Source organism: Lontra canadensis, unplaced genomic scaffold, assembly GCF_010015895.1.
Source record: "Lontra canadensis isolate GAN:19392208 unplaced genomic scaffold, GSC_riverotter_1.0 scaffold2, whole genome shotgun sequence".
Classification (NCBI taxonomy): Eukaryota; Metazoa; Chordata; class Mammalia; order Carnivora; family Mustelidae; genus Lontra; species Lontra canadensis.
Window position 1 is genome coordinate 47,030,805 of NW_022630996.1, and position 18,144 is coordinate 47,048,948.

The 18,144-nt window shown below is 40.5% G+C and overlaps 1 protein-coding gene across 3 annotated transcripts in view; it reads right to left on the bottom strand.

Moving 5' to 3' along the window:
• The window catches only part of ITGB8 (integrin subunit beta 8), an 80,384-nt gene extending 62,612 nt beyond the window's left edge, over positions 1 to 17,772 (bottom strand). For 2 of the 3 annotated variants that reach the window (XM_032873592.1, XM_032873584.1), the window contains exon 1: positions 15,602 to 15,751. In XM_032873592.1, the coding sequence (XP_032729483.1) occupies positions 15,602 to 15,728 (127 nt within the window). In that variant the 5' untranslated portion in view covers positions 15,729 to 15,751. Of the gene's footprint in view, positions 1 to 15,601; positions 15,752 to 17,132 lie in introns of those variants that run through there. The other variant, XM_032873591.1, reaches the window with a different exon arrangement.
• Between the last annotated feature and the right edge of the window lie 372 nt (positions 17,773 to 18,144).

An 18,144-nucleotide genomic window follows, 5' to 3' on the forward strand; every position in this document is an offset into this window, starting at 1 on the left:
CTTTAATTATCTTGAACTATTTCAAATAATAATTGTCTAGTTTAATTCTGTTGGGTAGAATTTGACTAGGTACTCCTTCATACATACGTATCAGTTGACAATATTTTACCTCATTGCCTTTAGTGTGTACTTCCTAACAAGGATATTCTCTTATAAAACCACCAAAGAATTGGAGAATTCAGGACATTTAATAGTGATACTATATAATGAACTAAACTATAGTCTGTATTGTTCTATGAAGCTCTTGTTCCATATTCTTTATATGTTCCCCAAATGGTCCAGCTACTACTCCTCCTTCATCAAAACTTAGCTTTACCACAGTTCATCTTTCTTTGAGCAAATCTTCAACCAATCCTTTAGTCTTGTCTTCATTTTCATTGACTCTCTACCTCCCTGTCTTTCAAAAGTATCAATTTCTAGTCTTTCAAAGTCCTAAGCTCTTATTTAATTTGACCCTCCCCATCTTTGTTATTACTAGACACTTTCCTAAATTTTACGATGTATTCATGCCCTTGCTTATGGTTTTTGGGTTCATCTGATCCCATGTAATCATCCAAATCAGCCACACATCTCACTGCCTCCACCTGAGGCAGAGCCATTAGCCATCCCTGGGGCCAAGGACTGTGGGTTTTTTGTGGAAATTCTTATGCGGTATATTCTCATGAGGGGCCACTGGATCATGAAATCATGAAAATGATATCTGACCTTTTTTTTAAGATTTTATTTATTTATTTATTTGAGATAGAGAGCATGAACGAGGTGGGGGAAATACAGAAGGAGAGGGAGAAGCAGGCTATCCACTGAGCAGGAGTTTGATGTGGGGCTCTGTTTCAGGATCCTGGGATCATGACCTGAGCCAAAGGCAGACACTTAACTGACTGAGTCACCCAGGTACCCCTGACGTCTGACTTTTCATAATGCCTATAAGTCCATCTCTCCCCCATCAAGTCATCAGATAATCTAATCTATGACTGTTCTCAGAGAGAGAACAGAGAGTTCTCTAGTCTAGTCTCTAGTCTCTCTAATCTAGTTCTCTAGATTAAAAAGTCTCTAGTCTCTAATCTGTTCTCTCTTTGAGAACAGAACTAGATTATCATCAGATAATCTAGTCTATGACTGTTCTCAGAGAGCATTGACCGCTGGCATCGATGCTAGGCTGACCTCCAAGTAGCCAAGGGTCAGTCCTGGTATATCAATACCATGTGCACCCTTACAGGGAGCCCTGGACTCATTCTCCAGCCTTGCTGTGCTGCCTTCAGGAGGACGCAGGACATGCTCAGGAACCCACACCCCTCCCCTGCCCCATCATCATCCCATGAAATGTAACCAAACATTTTGTGGCTTTGAATTCTTCAAGAGGCATCAAGCATGCTACATCTCTGAATTGGAGACTGGTACTAATAACATTTAGTCCTTGTGTTTCCGTTACCTACTTCAGAGGTCAGGCACTATGATTATATTACGTTGGCCCTCACCTTAAAGCTCTGGGTCTAGATGGTTATGGTTGACACGCTCATCAAAAGGGACGTTTTTAACCAAATTCAGAATGCCTGAAACTTACTCTCTTCTTGAGGGTTTTGTTTTTTTTTTTTTCCAGTGTTACTATCTTCCAAATGAATTCCCTTGGAACTTAAGCCTCATCTATCATTTCTAGAGGGTTTTCTTTTGCAAATTATATTCTGCTTGTCTTCAAGTCAATAAATTCAGTGGAAGTTCAGACCAATTGTACACAAAGACAATAGAGCAACACCTTGGGAAGTAGGCTTTATACTATAAAAGAGACCAGCTAGGTCATTTTTTTCCGCCAGCAATACCGTTCTGCTACAGTGAGTTTTTTGTTTCCAACTAGAACAGCCAGTTCTACAGCAATTCCTACACACCCCAAAACTTTCTCACATTCTTTGCCCCACTGCTATCAATGAGTACCTTCCACACCAGGCATAACCAGTCCAGCCTCCTAGCAAGCTGGCAATAAGGAAAGACATTTCTTAGCTTGTCATTCCTTAATGTACCTATTGTCAGCCTAATCTTGAATTTTTCTTTTAATTATTTTCTTTGTACAACATCATAATATTCTAAATCTACTCTGGAGCATAGTGGTAATCCTTCATTCCATAAGGAAGAAGATTTCCACCCAGCTCCTTTCTCTACCCAGTATCTGTCATAGTTACTAGGGAATTACACTAACTATATGCTCTCCACTGAAATCGGGAAAAAATGCTTGTATCTGGGAAAACATTTGTAGTTCAATTCAGAGGATAGGACCCTGATACCATATGTATATGTGTAACAAACAGTATCTGAACTGTGGCTGCACTTTACTGTTGGCATATCTTGAAATATCAACTATCATAAAAGGAAGTTGGGTCCCAAACCATGCAAAACATCAAACATCCCTGGCCAAACGACTTGGCCCACTTCACATACCTAGTAAGACATATTTGGTACATTTATTTCTTTAGAGCTGACATTTCTTCTCTTTTATTTTCCTGCCTTCATTACCAGACTTTCCCTATACTTCTCAACTTGGTCTTTCCCATGTACTTTGGCTTGAATTAGCCTTTGGCAGGTACTTTTCCTTTCTCCATACAACCCAGGGACTATGATTTTGAGAGGCAGTTTTCAAAAATCAAACTGCACCAGTGCTGACCTAGAATAGCAACAGACTGTCTTTGACAACAGTATTTGTTGATTAAAACAAAACAAAGTAAAACAAAATAATAAAAACACCTGGGAAAGAGAGATAACACATCTCTAAAACCACTATAGTAATGATGGTTGACTGATTGATAAGGTTATCACGGAAGGCCACTTTTTAAAATCTTTTTTTTTTTTTCAAAAAAATTTTTTTTTTTAATTTGACAGACAGAGATCACAAGTAGGCAGAGAGGCAGACAGAGAGAGAGAGGGAAGCAGACTCCCTGCCAAGCAGAGAGCCCAGTGCAGGACTAGATCCCAGGACCCTGAGATCATGACCTGAGCCGAAGGCAGCAGCTTAACCCACTGAGCCACCCAGGCACCCCCACTTTTAACAATCTTATATGTTGTTCTAAAATATGAATATTTATGAACTTTGAATAACAACCACTCAAAAGCACTTTTAGAAGTCGTCTTGAGTACATATACAATAAGACCACTATAATTTAACATGGCAATTCTAATTTAATTATCTTATCCTTATTTCCTAAACTAATTTTAGTTGGGAACTTTTAAAAAATGACTTGGGGAAGTTAATTTTATTTACTTATTTATTTTTAAAGATTTTATTTATTTATTTGTCAGAGAGAGAGCACAAGCAGGGGGAGCGGCAGGCAGAGGGAGAAGCAGAAGCAGCTTCCTGTTGAGCAAGAAGCCTGATGTGGGACTTGTGGGACTTGTGGGGCTCTATCCCAGGACCCTGGGATCATGACCTGAGCCAAAGGCAGATGCTTAACCAACTTAACAACCCAGGCATCCTGGGAAGGTAATTTTAATAAGTCTGTTTAATGTTAGTAGTTTTCTCAAATGATTGATCCCAGCCAGTACTTTTGTTGAAAGATAGGAATGTTTTAATTAACTTATAAAATCCCAATGGAAACCATTTTGACTTCCATTATTTTTCTTTGATACAGAAACTACACTAATTTACTTACTCTGAAAACAGAAAGAAGGCCACATTAAGATTGATTTTTAAGGAGAAAAATAGGACTTTAATCCATGAAAGCAGTATGGAAATGTTTATTTTACCTATTCATTCACTTATAGATATTAAATATATGCCAGCTGAATAATTCAGCCAAATTTGGCTAATTCATGTAAGTAAAATTTTCCTTTCTGTGACATATTTTAAATTAATAAGGGGAAATAAAAAAGAAAAACTAAATTAAAAATATGCATACACTAGACCCTTACTGTAACTCTCTTGGCAAGAAAATAGGATTCAGTGTAATCTGTTCACATCTTAGAGTTTACCAAAAGACATTTAGTTACTGACAAATAAAAGCACCTTGACATAAGATGGTTTTTCTTGTGCAATAAGCACTGGTGTTTTCATTGTTTGTCACTCTCCCTAGAGTAATATATAAATTACTATACAAGTCTGTCCTTAACTTTTTAGGGCCCAAAGCAAGAGTAAAAATGGTGATGGGACTAACAGGACTAAATATTTAACAGTTAAAACCCAGGCTAAGAAATCGTTAAATATGGGGCACCTGGATGGCTCAGTCGGTTAAGCGTCTGCCTTCGGCTGGGGTCATGATGCCAGGGTCCTGGGATAGAACCCTGCATCGGGATCCCTGCTTGGCAGGAAGCCAGCTTCTCCCTCTCCCACTCCCCGTGCTTGTGTTCCCTCTCTCACTGTGTCTCTCTCTGTCAAATAAATAAATAAAATCTTTGGGGGAAAAAAAAAACATTAAAATAAGTTATATTTTCTTATCTTGATAAATATATACTGATAATGTGCTAGAAAGCCAGGTTGAATTTAGAATTTCAGACTCTTTAGATTTCTGTTTGGCAACTTGGCAGTATGTAAAACCCCTCTAGCCCCTGAACTGCTCCTCTTCTCTCTTACTTCTAGTTTTATTCTGCATTGCAAGTAGCCTATCACTGGCCAGCATGGACACTCCAGTGTGCATTTCTAAGCTCTGTTTACTTTCCCTCTCTTGGAGTTTGGCATGCAGGTGGCACAGTCTACCCACAGGGTGGCCCTGAAAGTAATTCGGGGCTGTTTGGGCAGAGAATCCTGGAGATGATCTAGTAGGGTACTGAAGCTGGAAGAGTCATATAGCATGGATAACATAACTGTGGGGAGTGCTAGAGGAGGGACTCTTCTCACCCCTGGTAGATAGTCTGTAATGATTGAGGGTGTGGAGTCACATTACTTACTAGCTAGGAGATCTTGAAGAAGTTACTCAATATTTCTTTAATTAGTCTGCTTGACTATAAAATGGGAATCATCAAAGCCCACGTCTCAGAGGGTTGTGGGCATTCAAGGATATATTTTTACCCTATATGTACAGAAGGGTACCCGGCATACAGAAAATACTTCACAACTGCTCACTATTGTTATTCTTTTACCTCCAGAACCCAGAACTGTGCTTGACACAAAGCTATAGATGTTTTAAGAAAATCTGAATGAATGATTAAATGGATTAGAACAGTCTGTCTTCAATACCATTTTTAGTGTTTGGTAAATGACTATAAAGTCCAGTTTGTATGATCTAAATAGAATTAATTTTAAAATACAGATTGAGAGTAAAGGATCAGGATTAATTTTTATACTTAACTGTCAACAATGAAAGTAATTATCACAGAAATTCAGAAGGAAAACAATTTTATAAAATTATGACATCTCTATATTGATCTCTGCTAAAGATTTTCCTATAAAGCCAAGAAACTGCTTTCTGGGTGGACTGAGTAAGCAGAAACAAATGTCTTTCATGGCATCAAAAGTTTCATAGTAAAAGTCACTTTTTTAAAAAATTATTTTATAAAATTTTTTTTAAGGATTTTTTATTTATTTGACAGAGAGAGAGATCACAAGTAGGCAGAGAGGCAGGCAGAGAGAGAGGCGGAAGCAGGCTCCCTACCAAGCAGAGAGCCTGATGCAGGGCTCGATCCCAGGACCCTGAGATCATGACCTGAGCCACAGGCAGAGGCTTAACCCACTGAGCCACCCAGGCGCCCCTAGAACTTACTTTTAAAATAAAATTGTATTTCTTAAAGTTCAAATTCTAATGAGGATTAGAGTTAAAGAAGCTTATTTGCTTAGATACCCAATTTTAAGCTAATCATTATTATCCTCACCTCACTCATTGAGTCATTTGTATCAAATAGTTTATTAGGACCCTAGTGTGTGCCAGGCATTGAGACACAGAACAGTGAGTTTTCTCTCTCTCTCTTTTTTAATATTTATTCATTTAAGAGAGAGAGAGAGAGAGGAAGGGGGTAGGGAAAGAAGGAGAGAGAGTCTTAAGCAGACTCCATGCTGAGCATGAAGCCCAATGCAGGGCTGGATCTCAGGGCCCTGAGATCATGACAGGAGCCAAAACCAAGAGTCGGTTGCTCAACCCACTGCACCACTCTGGTGCCCTGCAGTTTCTCTCTTAAGAAGGTCACAGGTGGGTGTGGAAATGGGATGTGAACAAGGATTCAAAGGGTTAGGCATGAGATGCTCCGGAAGGAATTTGTCTGCCACGTGGAACAGCCTGAAGACACTGGGACCCACAGGAAGGAAAAATGTGGACAAAGATTTGAAATGTTGCAGATCGGTTAGGAAGCCCATAGAATGAAGGATATGTCGGTCTTTCTCCACTCTAGTGGCGTTGTATTAAAAAGAGGAGATAAATTTGAGAAACCGTTATGGATGAAGAGCTGATGTGTTAAAAAAAAAAAACCAAAAAACAAAACTCCATTTTCCTTAAAACATTTTACCTGGTCTCACCCATTTATTTATCATCTTGTCACCCCTTCACTACTTTACATCTTTTCTCTTCCTAGCCATAAGTAAGAATTTGATCAAGTTTAATAACAAAGGAGAAGAAAATTCCTATTATTGTTATCAACTTGGAAATCCTAACATACCTTTCCCTACTTTTTAGAGGAGCGGAACCATAGGAAAGATTGTGAGATGCCTGAAGTGGACCTAGAGAGAAACAATTTAAGAAGTTTAATGTCATCTTTCTAAAATAGCCTGCTCTGGCTTTCATATATAATAGCAGCATATCTCATTCTCTCTCTCAGGGCAATTTCTCATTCTGCTCTATTTTTTCTTCTTTTTACCGTGTGTGTGTGTGTGTGTGTGTGTGTGTGTGTGTATGACATATACATATCATATGTGACAAAATATATGTTACATTTTTATGTATAAAATACATATTTTATCATATAATTGTTTATATATACATATAAGCACATGCATAATACAATTATTGTCCTCTTCAATCAGAATGTAAGCAACATGACAGCAAGAATTTTGTTTTGCACTTTACTGTATTCCTAGTGCTTAGGTAGAGCCTTTGATGTCTCAGCATCAAACTTCTGCCTGAAGGAACATAATCCCTTGTGTTCCTTGGATGGCTCCCTCGAAGAAGAAGGACAAGGATAAGAAGGGCTGTTCTGCCCTTAACGAGATGGTGATCAGGAAATACAGTAAGGGCATTCACAAGTGCATCCATGGAGTGGACTTTAAGAACCATGCCCCTCAGGCACTCAAAGAGTACCTGGAAATTTTCCATGAAGGAAAAGGGAACTCCAGATGTGTGCATTGACACCAGGCTCAAGAGAGCTCTCTGGATCAAAGGAATAAGATATGTCCTACACTGAACGTGTATTTGGCTGTCCAGAACACTAAGGATAAAGATTCACTAATTAAGCTCTATATTGCTGGTTACCCATATACCTGTCACAGCCTTCAAAAATCCATATAGTCAATATGGATGAAGACTAACTGCTGACTGTCAAATAAAAATATAAAATTGCAAAAAAGAATCAACAAAAAACACTTATGCCTGAAGAAAACATAGCAGTATATTCCTTTAGCCTAGTACATACTAGAAATGCACTAAACAACCAATACTGCTGATCATGGCTAATCACAGCAAATATTTAACAGCCAAAGAATTACCCACTTCAGTTAAAAACTCATGGAGATGAAATAATGTGAATATATTAAACAATATAGAATATTAAGCTATAATAGAGTACCTCCAAGCAGGTAGAAATGTCACAAGTCCTATGATGATCAGCAGTCTGACTCATATACTGTGATTTTGTCCCTTTGAACACTTTTGACTGAACAGGCTACCAAATACTTAGTAGGTCAGTCCCCTTTTCTTTCTCTCATAACCACAAGTCATACACATCTGTAATGCATTGGAAATCCTGTGTGAGGCATAGTTACATTCCAGGTTACTCCCATAAAGCCACATGTCTTTTCTCCATTTTCACTATGATAGGAAACTAACCATAGTGAGGCGTATTTAAGATGAGTTGAGAGCACTTGGGAGCTTCCACCAGAAGTATGCTTTGATTATGCCCCCAATTCACAAATCAGTATATTCCCATCTCTAGTTACTCTGTGCCAGTAACATTGTTACAGTGCTGGACCCAGGAATCCCCACAGTTGTGTGAAGGTCCTCCTTCATCTGATAGCCACAGTGAATGTATAACTTAGAGTAACATCCGGAAATTTTTTAAGAAGGTAGGAGGCAACATGACAGTTCACATCTTATCTCTTCGACTTAATAACTAGATGACTTTGAGCAAATTATCTCCTCTGTGCTTCGGTTTTTATCATCTCCAAAACAGAGATGATAATTCTACCTCTCTTAAAATATTAGTATGAAAAGTCAATTAATATGGTGAATCAGCTAGATCAGTGAGTGGTATAGAGTGATAGCTATCCAAGTGTTTCATTTTTTTTTTTTTAAGATTTTATTTATTTATTTGACAGAGAGAGACGGTGAAAGAGGGAACACAAGCAGGGGCAGTGGGAGAGGGAGAGGCAGACTTCCCGCTGAGCAGGGAGCCTGACTCGGGGCTCAATCCCAAGACCCTGGGATCATGACCCGAGCCAAAGGCAGACGCTTAACAACTGAGCCACCCGGGTGCCCCTACCCAAGTATTTCTTACATGACATGAACATTATACTTTCTTTCCACTACATATAGAAGTCACACATGACTTCTTTAGAATATAATTGGAAAAATGACATTTTTAGAGAGTAACAAATAAGTCACCTACTTAAACTCAGTAATTTAATTGTTTAATTTAATAAAATGCAATGTGAATCATCATAAAATATTAATTTTGTCTGCTTTTATTTTATAATCAATATACAGCTTACAGAATGCATTTCATATATAATTAGAGAAGATACACAGGGCTCAGCGTTGTCATGTTGGCAAAAGTCTAAATGTATAGATTTGGGCTGCAACAGGGACTAGTTCTGAGGACCAAGAAGGACTTAGACATATACAGTACAGGACCGGTTATGAATGTTGTTAGGTTATTTGATGAACATATAAAAAGACTATTTCCTTAGGTCAGTTTGATAAGGTAAGATTCAATAATATCACAAGTCACTCACCATTTTTATACGAGTTACTCAAAGAGACTCCCCAAACCAGCAAAACACACCATTTAAATGACAGAATGTTATACAACAGGCATTTTCAAGGGGGATGCTTTGAGCATCTTAGCTTATTAAGTACAAACAAGAGAAAGACTACATAACAAATGGTTTTTTACTTTTCAAGAAAACTGATGGGCCCTGCAGAGGATTGGCTCCTGTTTCTTAGCGTCTAAAGAAACTTAGATCAAAACAATACCTTCTGACACCCAACTAGTGAACACTAAAATGACTGTGTGGGTGGTGGTGCTGGTGAACAAAGTGAGGAATTTAACACCCAATTATTTATACCTGGACAGGTCAAATTTAACAGGGGTGGCAGAAAAGTCTCTAAACTGTTGAGCAACAAAGACGAAGTTATCTCAAATACTTTGTTTTGAGAAAGTTTCATTCAAAATGGGGAATAAGAAAATTGAAAATGCAATCTCGTGTTGCTATGTCATATTTCTCATGCCTCATAAAAAAATTGGAATGAGAACTAATTATTGTATTTATCTTTTATTGCCTATATGAAAACCTATTCAAAGATGACCTTTATTCTCTTAAATAATACCTCCCAATTCCCCTTTGTTCATTAAAATTATTAACTAATTTTGTTTTTGCTCTAATTAAGGCTTAATTAGCTTACCAGGTATATATGTTCATGAATGAATAATTTATCTTTAAAACGTAAACATACATTGGAAAAATTTAATCAGCTAGTGATTCTCAGATAACTCTTACACCTGGTCAGTCTTATTTTTAAAAAATATTTATTTGTTTATTTGAAAGAGAGAGCAAGTAGAGAGGAGGGACAGAGGGAGAGGGAGAGGTTCCTAAGGCAGACTCCCTGCTGAGCACAGAGCCCGATAGGGGGCTTGATTTCAGGACCTTGAGATTATGACCTCAGCTGAAACCAAGACCTGGATGCTCAACTGACCGAGCCATCCAGATGCCCCTGGTCAGTCCTATGTTTTAGAGTCCTGTATTTATGGTTCTACCACTTGAAGATATGGTATACTATAAAAAAAAAAAAGGAATAAGTTATAAGATTAATTCAACTTTTATCAAATATGAATGGACAAAAAAAATCACAGCAAAATTAGCTTATTAGGCAAATGTTTCATGTTTATGCTAAACATAGAAATACCTTTATTTTTCTTCTGGGAGAAGATTCTGTTATTATCTAATAAATATAGTGAGGCTTGATTCTTCAGTTCATTTGTTTGTTACAAAGATTAGAGAGGTTGATAGAAAATAAATGAAGTCTCATCTTGGAATGAACAGAGAATGTGATGACAAAACTGAGAAGAAATTTACTTATTCATTCTTTCACTCAACAAATATGTATTGAGCATCTTTTATATAACTGGTATTTCCATAACTAAAATGAGAGCAAAGTACCTTCTCTTATAAGCTATAATGTAGTTGCTGAGTTGGGAGCAAGAGAGAAAGATAGTAAACAAATACATAATATATCAGGGATGCTATAATATGTAAAAGAAAAAAAGATCCAGGGTGAGGCACTAGATAGTGTTGATAAGGAGAACAGAGAGGGCCTCTTTGATAAGATATTTGAATAAACTTCTGGAAGAACTAAGGGAGAGGGAATTAGAAATATATCTCATGGAAACACATTCCAGGGAGAAAAGGAACAGTGAGTTCATGATTGGAGGTAAGATCATGCATGGTACATCCAAAGTATAGCAAGATCAGTTGTTAAAACAGATTGAGAGAGGAAAAGTGAGTAAGAAGGTGAGGTCAGAAAGTCATCAGGATCTTGGAAACCATGTAGAGTTGGCCTTCAATTTGAGATAGATGAGAAACCGTGTAGAGTTCTGAGGGGAGGAGTGAGAGAACCTGAGGCACAGTTTAAAAAAGGTAAGTCTCACTGTACTGTGATGCAGAGAAGACAGTTTAATAGGCATTCAAGAGTTCAAGCAAAAAATGGCATGGGCCATAGTGGTGGCAGTGGAGGTGGTAAAGTGACTGTAGAATGTGAGGGAAACAGAAATCAAGGATGTCACCAAAGTGTTACCCTGCACTACTGGAAGTGTGGCTGATCACTTAGTGAGATGAGGAAGAGTATGAAAGAAGCAAGCTTGGGGGAAAAAAATTGGATGTTTGGTTTTCAATACACTATGGTTGATTTTGCCTTTAGATGCACGGTGGAGATGCCCAATAGGTAGTTTGCTATCCCCTCTGGAGATCAGAAAAGAGGTCAGGACTGGAGTTGTTAGCATACAAGTGGTATTTAAGACCCAATACTGCATTAGTCCATCTGAAGACTCAGTATATATCTAGAAAAGAAAGTTTGAGGACTGAGTCCTCAGCCACTTTGACATTTAGAGTTGGGACAGGAAGAAGAACCAACATAAGAGAGAGAAGGATCTTGCTTAACCAAGAGAATGTGAGTTCAGGAAGTCAAGGAAAGAAGTGTTTTGAAGGAGGGAGTGGTCAACAGTGTCAACTTGCTGACAGATGATAGGCCAGTGGGGTGAAAACCATAAACTGGCTATCAGCTGTGGCAATAGGGAGGGCACTGTGATATTAACAGGATGGTATCACTGCAGAGGTAATTAACACAAGCCTGACTGGAATGGATTCAAAGAGAAGGTGAGGAGAATTGGAGACAGCAAGAATGGACAACTCTTTTAAGGATTTTTTACTAAAAAGGAGAGTGAGAAATAGAAGATGAGAGATATTACAACATGTATGGATATGCATATGCTATAAATGGCCCAGTAGAGAGGAGAAAAACTGAAGAATCCAGAGACACAGGGAACAGTCCTTAAAACTGAAACCTAAAACAAGTTATACCTGTGATTCCACTGGGATAAAATAATTGATGTTTGTCTGGGGAAGATTTATTCATGCTATTTTTTTTCTTTTTCATATACATGCATACCAAAAAAGCTGTTACATATGCATAGTTTTAAGAGAAGTATTTTTAATGCAGCCATAACAGAATCATTGAAAAGTAAATGGTTGAAACTGTCATTATCTTTGCTTCCTTTGTCACTTCTGCATTTCTTCCTTTAAACATAGTAAACATTCCTGAAGCCCTATATTTCAGTTCACAAATTCATGCTGTGAGACAAATGATAATGTGTTTCTCCTCCATTAGAACTTTGATTTACTGAAATATTTTAGGATAAAATGATATGAAATTTGCTTCAAAATAATCTTATTGGGGGAATGAGATGAAATGAGTAGGGGAAGAGATGAAAAAAGTTGGCCCTGAGTTGATACTTGATGAAGCCTAGTGATGGGGGTATGGTGATTCCTTATACCATTTTCTCTGCTTCTGTATGTGTTTGAAAATTTCCAAATACAAAGTTAAAAATTAAAAGCAACCTAATGTCAAAACCGTACTTAATCCAAAGAAATCCATTACGTGGTGAAATTTCTGATAATTGTGTTAACAGGTGAAGGAGCCACTTGGGGGCACAGAATTTCTCCAAATCATAATCGGTTCTTTTGCTTTCATGTATATATATGAAATACATATATTTCATACACAGCACTAACTTTTTTTTTTTATCAGAAAGTGTCTCAGTTGCTTTAAGATAGAATTAATTTGGATGTTTATTGTACAAATATTTTGGAAGACTGGACTTCTAAAAATGAAGCCTTGATTCTCTTAAATATCCTCTTACTTTAGGTAAGCATAAAGAAATCTCAGAACACTTGTGATATGAAATATGTTCTGAGGTAAAATAATGTTATAGTTACAAAACAATGCTAATCTAGCTGATTATTATTTCAAAGTTTAAATAAATATTTGATTATGGACAGAAGGTAAAATTACATGGCAATAATAGTTAACACTTTTTAAAAAGTAAATGGTAATTTCTGAAATTTGTCACTCTTATATTGCTATATAAAACTTTAGGTAAAAAAAGATTTTTAACCTTTCAAAGTGAGCAAATGCAGAAACAATAGTGTTGCTACATTAACTCTTCAAATATTAACCACTAAGTATTCTTTAGTGTTTTCCAGTTACTCATTAACCATTTTATACTGTTATTGTTTCTCTAGTTGTTGGTGATTTCCACCAGGGAAAGTTGAAAAACATTTTTCTAAATCAGAAAAATGGTCAGATTTATTAACAACATCCCCCTTGCTCACCATTTATTCATTGTTAAAAGTCCACTATGTATTTGGGACCTATAAATCCTACTTCAAAAATTAAACCCAGGGGCGCCTGGGTGGCTCAGTGGGTTGAGCCTCTGCCTTCGGCTCAGGTCATGATCTCAGGGTCCTGGGATCGAGCCCTCCATCGGGCTCTCTGCTCAGCAGGGAGCCTGCTTCCCCCCTCTCTCTCTGCCTGCCTTTCTGCCTACTTGTGATCTCTCTCTCTCTCTCTCTCTGTGTAAAATAAATAAATAAAATATTAAAAAAAAATTAAACCCAAAGTTATGCTGTTGTGCAGTTTATGGTTCCTTGTGTATGACTTTATTGCCCTCAACATTTCCCTGGTGTAAACTACTGAGCAAAGGAACAAGATTTCTTTTGTAACTGATACCTAGATTTCTATTCTGCTTTAAGCGTCTAATTTGCACTGCGAAGACATATAATTTGAGACATGTAGCTATATCATGAAAGTCTCTAATTTTCTTAGTTGTACTGGCTATAATTTAAATTTTTTGCATGATTTTAACTGCAATGCAAACCAGTATACATCAGAAACCTTTGTATATTGACAGCGACTGGGAAAAGGATGCCTTGTTCCGATTTCAGATAAGCATTCCCTTTTTACAACTGCAGGTGCAAGGGAGCCCATTCATAGTATTTACTTCAAACCAATTACAGTTACTGAATGGAAATACAATGCTATTACATGAGAACTTGACTGATCTTTACAAGCACAATGAATATTTTAAATATACTATTAGTAGTAAATTCTAGAGGCAAGTAGCATGTTTTGTCTAGGTACTGGGGACAAAATATACTCTGTTGACACAGCCTTGATCATTTTGCTTTTGTGTGTATATGTGTGTGTATTTACTAAATCTAGAAAAATACTTCATCACATATTAACACAAGGTGGAATTATACTCAGTGGAAAATCTGCTGCAATCAATGCATAGTTCCACTGAAGAGATAATTGATAATGAACGTTACTATTTCCTCTGCCTTCAAATTCATTTATTTTGAAATAAACATATAAGCCAAAAAATAACCACAAGATAAAAATTTACTCTAATTGCTCTCATTTCACATAACTGGGTAAATCTTTTGGAACAAATATTAGACAACTATATATGCAACAAATGAGTGAAGCTAACTGGATATTTACAGTTAAGCTCTTATTTGTAAGATTATGACTTGATTGTTTTTATTAGCTTCAGGCAGAAACATGGCACATCAATTCGAAGCATAAGAGAAAATTTTGGTCTACAAAACAATTACAACTCTACTTCAACAGGCAAGTTCAGAGAAACGTGCTAACAGAATTTAAGGGTTTGATGACTAAAGGCAGATAAAGCAAATAAAAAAAATTGGCAATAATCATTGCATTGGCAAAAATAAATGTTTGGCCTATATTTAAAACTAAGAAGAGTTCACCCCAGATTGATGAGTACTACTATTACTTACTGTATGTTTTACTGTTTACTAACAATCCAGTACAGCCATCTTAAATTTTCATGTAATTCAAAATGCCTACATACCTTTTCATACACTATTTGACCTGAGCTTTTGTGATTTAGCATGGGAGGTACTGTCCTAATTTGTAAAATAAGGACAATATACATTATAAAAAAGTATCCTTTCCAAATCAAGGCAATTCTGATAGAAGTGGCTTGCCTGGATTGAAAGCTGTCAATCCTGGTCTAGGTTTCTGTCTCAGGGTTTCAGTCTCAGGGGCTGATCCGATTGAGAGATTAATTAGCTAGGCTTTTTTTTTTTTTTTTTTTTTTTCCCAGCTGAAAAAATGGTGACTTAAAGATGGTGACTTAAAGAGTATTTTGCGAGTGTGTTTAATTCATTCAGGCTAAGCATAATGATAGAGGAAACTTGTATGCAGCCATCCTCTTCTTTCATGGACTCAAACCCAGAAAACTCACTCCCATTGTAGCAGTGTACCCTTAGCCTTGAATCAAATGCTAGTGATAGGTGGATCTACATGCAGAAAGATGGGGGTACCCACAAAGATGCCTTTAAGGAGGATGCCTTCAAGGATGGAGCAGAGCCCCTAAACTCGCTTAGGTAAATATGACCTTTCACTTTTCCAAACTTCCATTCTATTACTGCTTCCCCCAAATCCGGGAGCAACACACAGAGTCTCCTCATACAATGTTATTGCTGTCACTCCGGGGCGCGGAAGTACTTGACACCTGGCCTCCCTCGGGCCGCCTGAATGGAGGACTCTGCCACACACCCGCCCTTCAGAAGTTCTCAGGGCGGATGGAGGCTGACATTGGGCCACTTACCTGGCCAGGATGTTCTTCGTCACAGCCCCAGACCTTTGGGGAAGAGAAGAAAACAAAAGAAAACAGAACAACTTACCACTCTGGCCCAGTCCAAGAACAACTAAAAACACCCAGGCCGCCCGAAGGAATGAGGCAGGACCTGGCCGGCAGTTTTGCAGGCAGACAAATGCGGCAGTAAAAAAAGTCAGGGCGGAGTGGCACATAATGCAAAGCAGCCCGCACCGCGCCCGCCGCCTGGCTGCTCTCCGGCTGCGCGCTGGCGACTCCTGGGCGCACCTCGGGGCCCGCGGGCCAAGTATCGCTAGGACGTTTCCCGCAGGCCCAGCAGGCGGACCCTGCGGCTCGGAGCAAGCGGTGCAGGTACGCTGGCCCGGGCACTGCTTGGCATCTCAGGGCCCCAGAGGCCCTGCCAGCTCCGCTCTGCGGGTCCCGCGATCTCCGCGAGAAGCACCTCCTCTGACGGTCAATGGCCCGGGGCGGCGACGCGAGCGAAGGCTCCGCAGCCCGCTCTGGGACAAAGAAAAGAGCTTTTGTTTCTCTCCGGCCGATGGGGCTTCTGCTGCATAAATCAGCTTAGTGAACAGCCAAACAGAATCAAACCCAAACAAAGCCCGAAGCCTGGGGGAAAAACCAGGCTAAAGTACTATCACTGGGTGATGCTGCATCTGTGGGAGGGGACGCCGGCGAGGCCGAAGGGGAAAAAAGTCGATGGCGCATCAATCAACGCGAGCTTCTTCCACAGGTGGGCAGGGAGGCCAATTCCACTTAGTTACAGCTTTGCCGCCTCATCAGCTGAGCCGCGGGCAAAGTCAAAACGGCAATGTCCTGGCTGGTGAGGGAGGAAGCGCCGGGTGCCAAGAGCTGGGGGAAACGACTCCAGCAGCACCCTAGAAGCCCCCAGCGGCGCCCGCGGACCCAGAGCGAGGCATAGCAGCTCCCCGCTGGGCCGGGAGTGGAGCGCACGGCCGCTAGCACAGGAGGGGAGGTTCCGCGAGGGTGCAGTAGCCCGGCCTTGCGGGGCGGGAGCTTCGTGCCCTCGTCCTTCTGGCCCCAGCTTGCGGCTCAGGCGTCCCGCCGTCCAGAGCCCCGGCCGCTGGCGCACTCTGGGGTGCACCCAGCGAGAAGGAGAGGGAAGCGAGGCTGGCGAGGGGCGGGGGAGCAGTGGTCCTGCTCCGGCCCCCGGGTGGGGGGGCTCCCCAAGTGCTGATAGCTGGGCGCGCTCGGGGCCGCGAGTTGCTAGGAAACCGCCCCACGCTACCCAGCGCCTCGCCCCGGCCGCCTGCAGGCGTAGCGGCGGCTCCGGCAGCGGCAGCAGCAGCAGCAACAGCTCGGAGCAGCGTGGGCGGGACATTGGTGAGGCATGAAGTCACCGCGGCCCACACTCGCTCTTTGTTTTGCTCACTCCAGCTCTTTTTCTCCCCCTTGGCGCTGATAGTTGTCATGCCCACCGTTCACAAGAGCTCCTGATGCGTAGCTGCTCAACAAGAATCTCTCCCCCTGTTCCCTTCCCCCCTCCTCGCCGAATCCTAGCACCCCAACGCTCCCCTAGCCGGTATGGAGACTCGCTCAGTACTAATGGCAGCTGCGCACAAACCCCAGCCTCTCACCCGGGCACTCTCCGCTCCTTTGTTCCGAGATACTCACTGCCCGGCAGCTGCAGCGTACAAAGTAGAGCATGTGGGGGTGGGGGTGGGGGCTCTCCCCGCCCCCAACACCCTCTGTTCCGAGGGTGCGCACTGCCAACGTTGCTTGTAGAATTAGGAGCTCACACTTTACCCCACCCCAAGACCGTCCGGCATCTCCCCAACACTTGGAGAATTGGTCCAGTCCGCAGAGGCCGTACCCGGAGCTGCTCGCTGAAATTTCTCGCGCCTCCTTCTCTCCGAGTCTCAGCCCTGGGCTGGACAGCCTTGTTCTTCCCAGGATCTGGTGGTGGCTCTGGGTTTTGCTAGTGACAGTGAGTCCTTTGACCTTAAGCGTCACCTTTCTAATAAACGGAACAAAGAAGTTACATAGTGCGGGGAAGCAGAAGAGAGAAATTAAGGAGAGGACCAGAGAGGGCGTTTCTGCCTGCTTGCAGCTCAGAAATTTAGGTGCAAAAAGGGAGCGGTATTAAGCTGGGCAACTGTCAGAGAAGCCGCGTGCCTTCTGGAATCCTGTCACTACCACTCTAGGCCGAGGGAGGGAACCCAGTCCCCCGGATTGAAAACAGGGCACTATTTCCAATCCGAGACACGGTGATGGTTTTCTTTTTCCTCTAGGGGCAGGAGTGGTTCCCCGTGGTGAAGTCTGATATTTCATTTTTCCACCAGCAGTTTGCCTGAGGTCTTTCGTAGGGCACCGCCTCTTACAGGCATCAGACCAGTCCAGCCAGGTCAAGGTGAAATATGCGGGGAGTTTCCCCTCCTTCTTATTTGTTTAATAGTTTCCATCTCCATATTTGGAGTAAAAAAACAAGTAGGAGGCTTTCTCCGTCTTTCTCTCTCTCTTCTTTTCTGTTTTCTAATAGTTAACTGAGTTAGTGGAAAGTACCTGGTTAATAAGCCACAACATTGAAAACTCCCCCTTTTCAGGTGTGGACTGCACATTGGGACCCACAGAATTATCTAAGCAAACCAA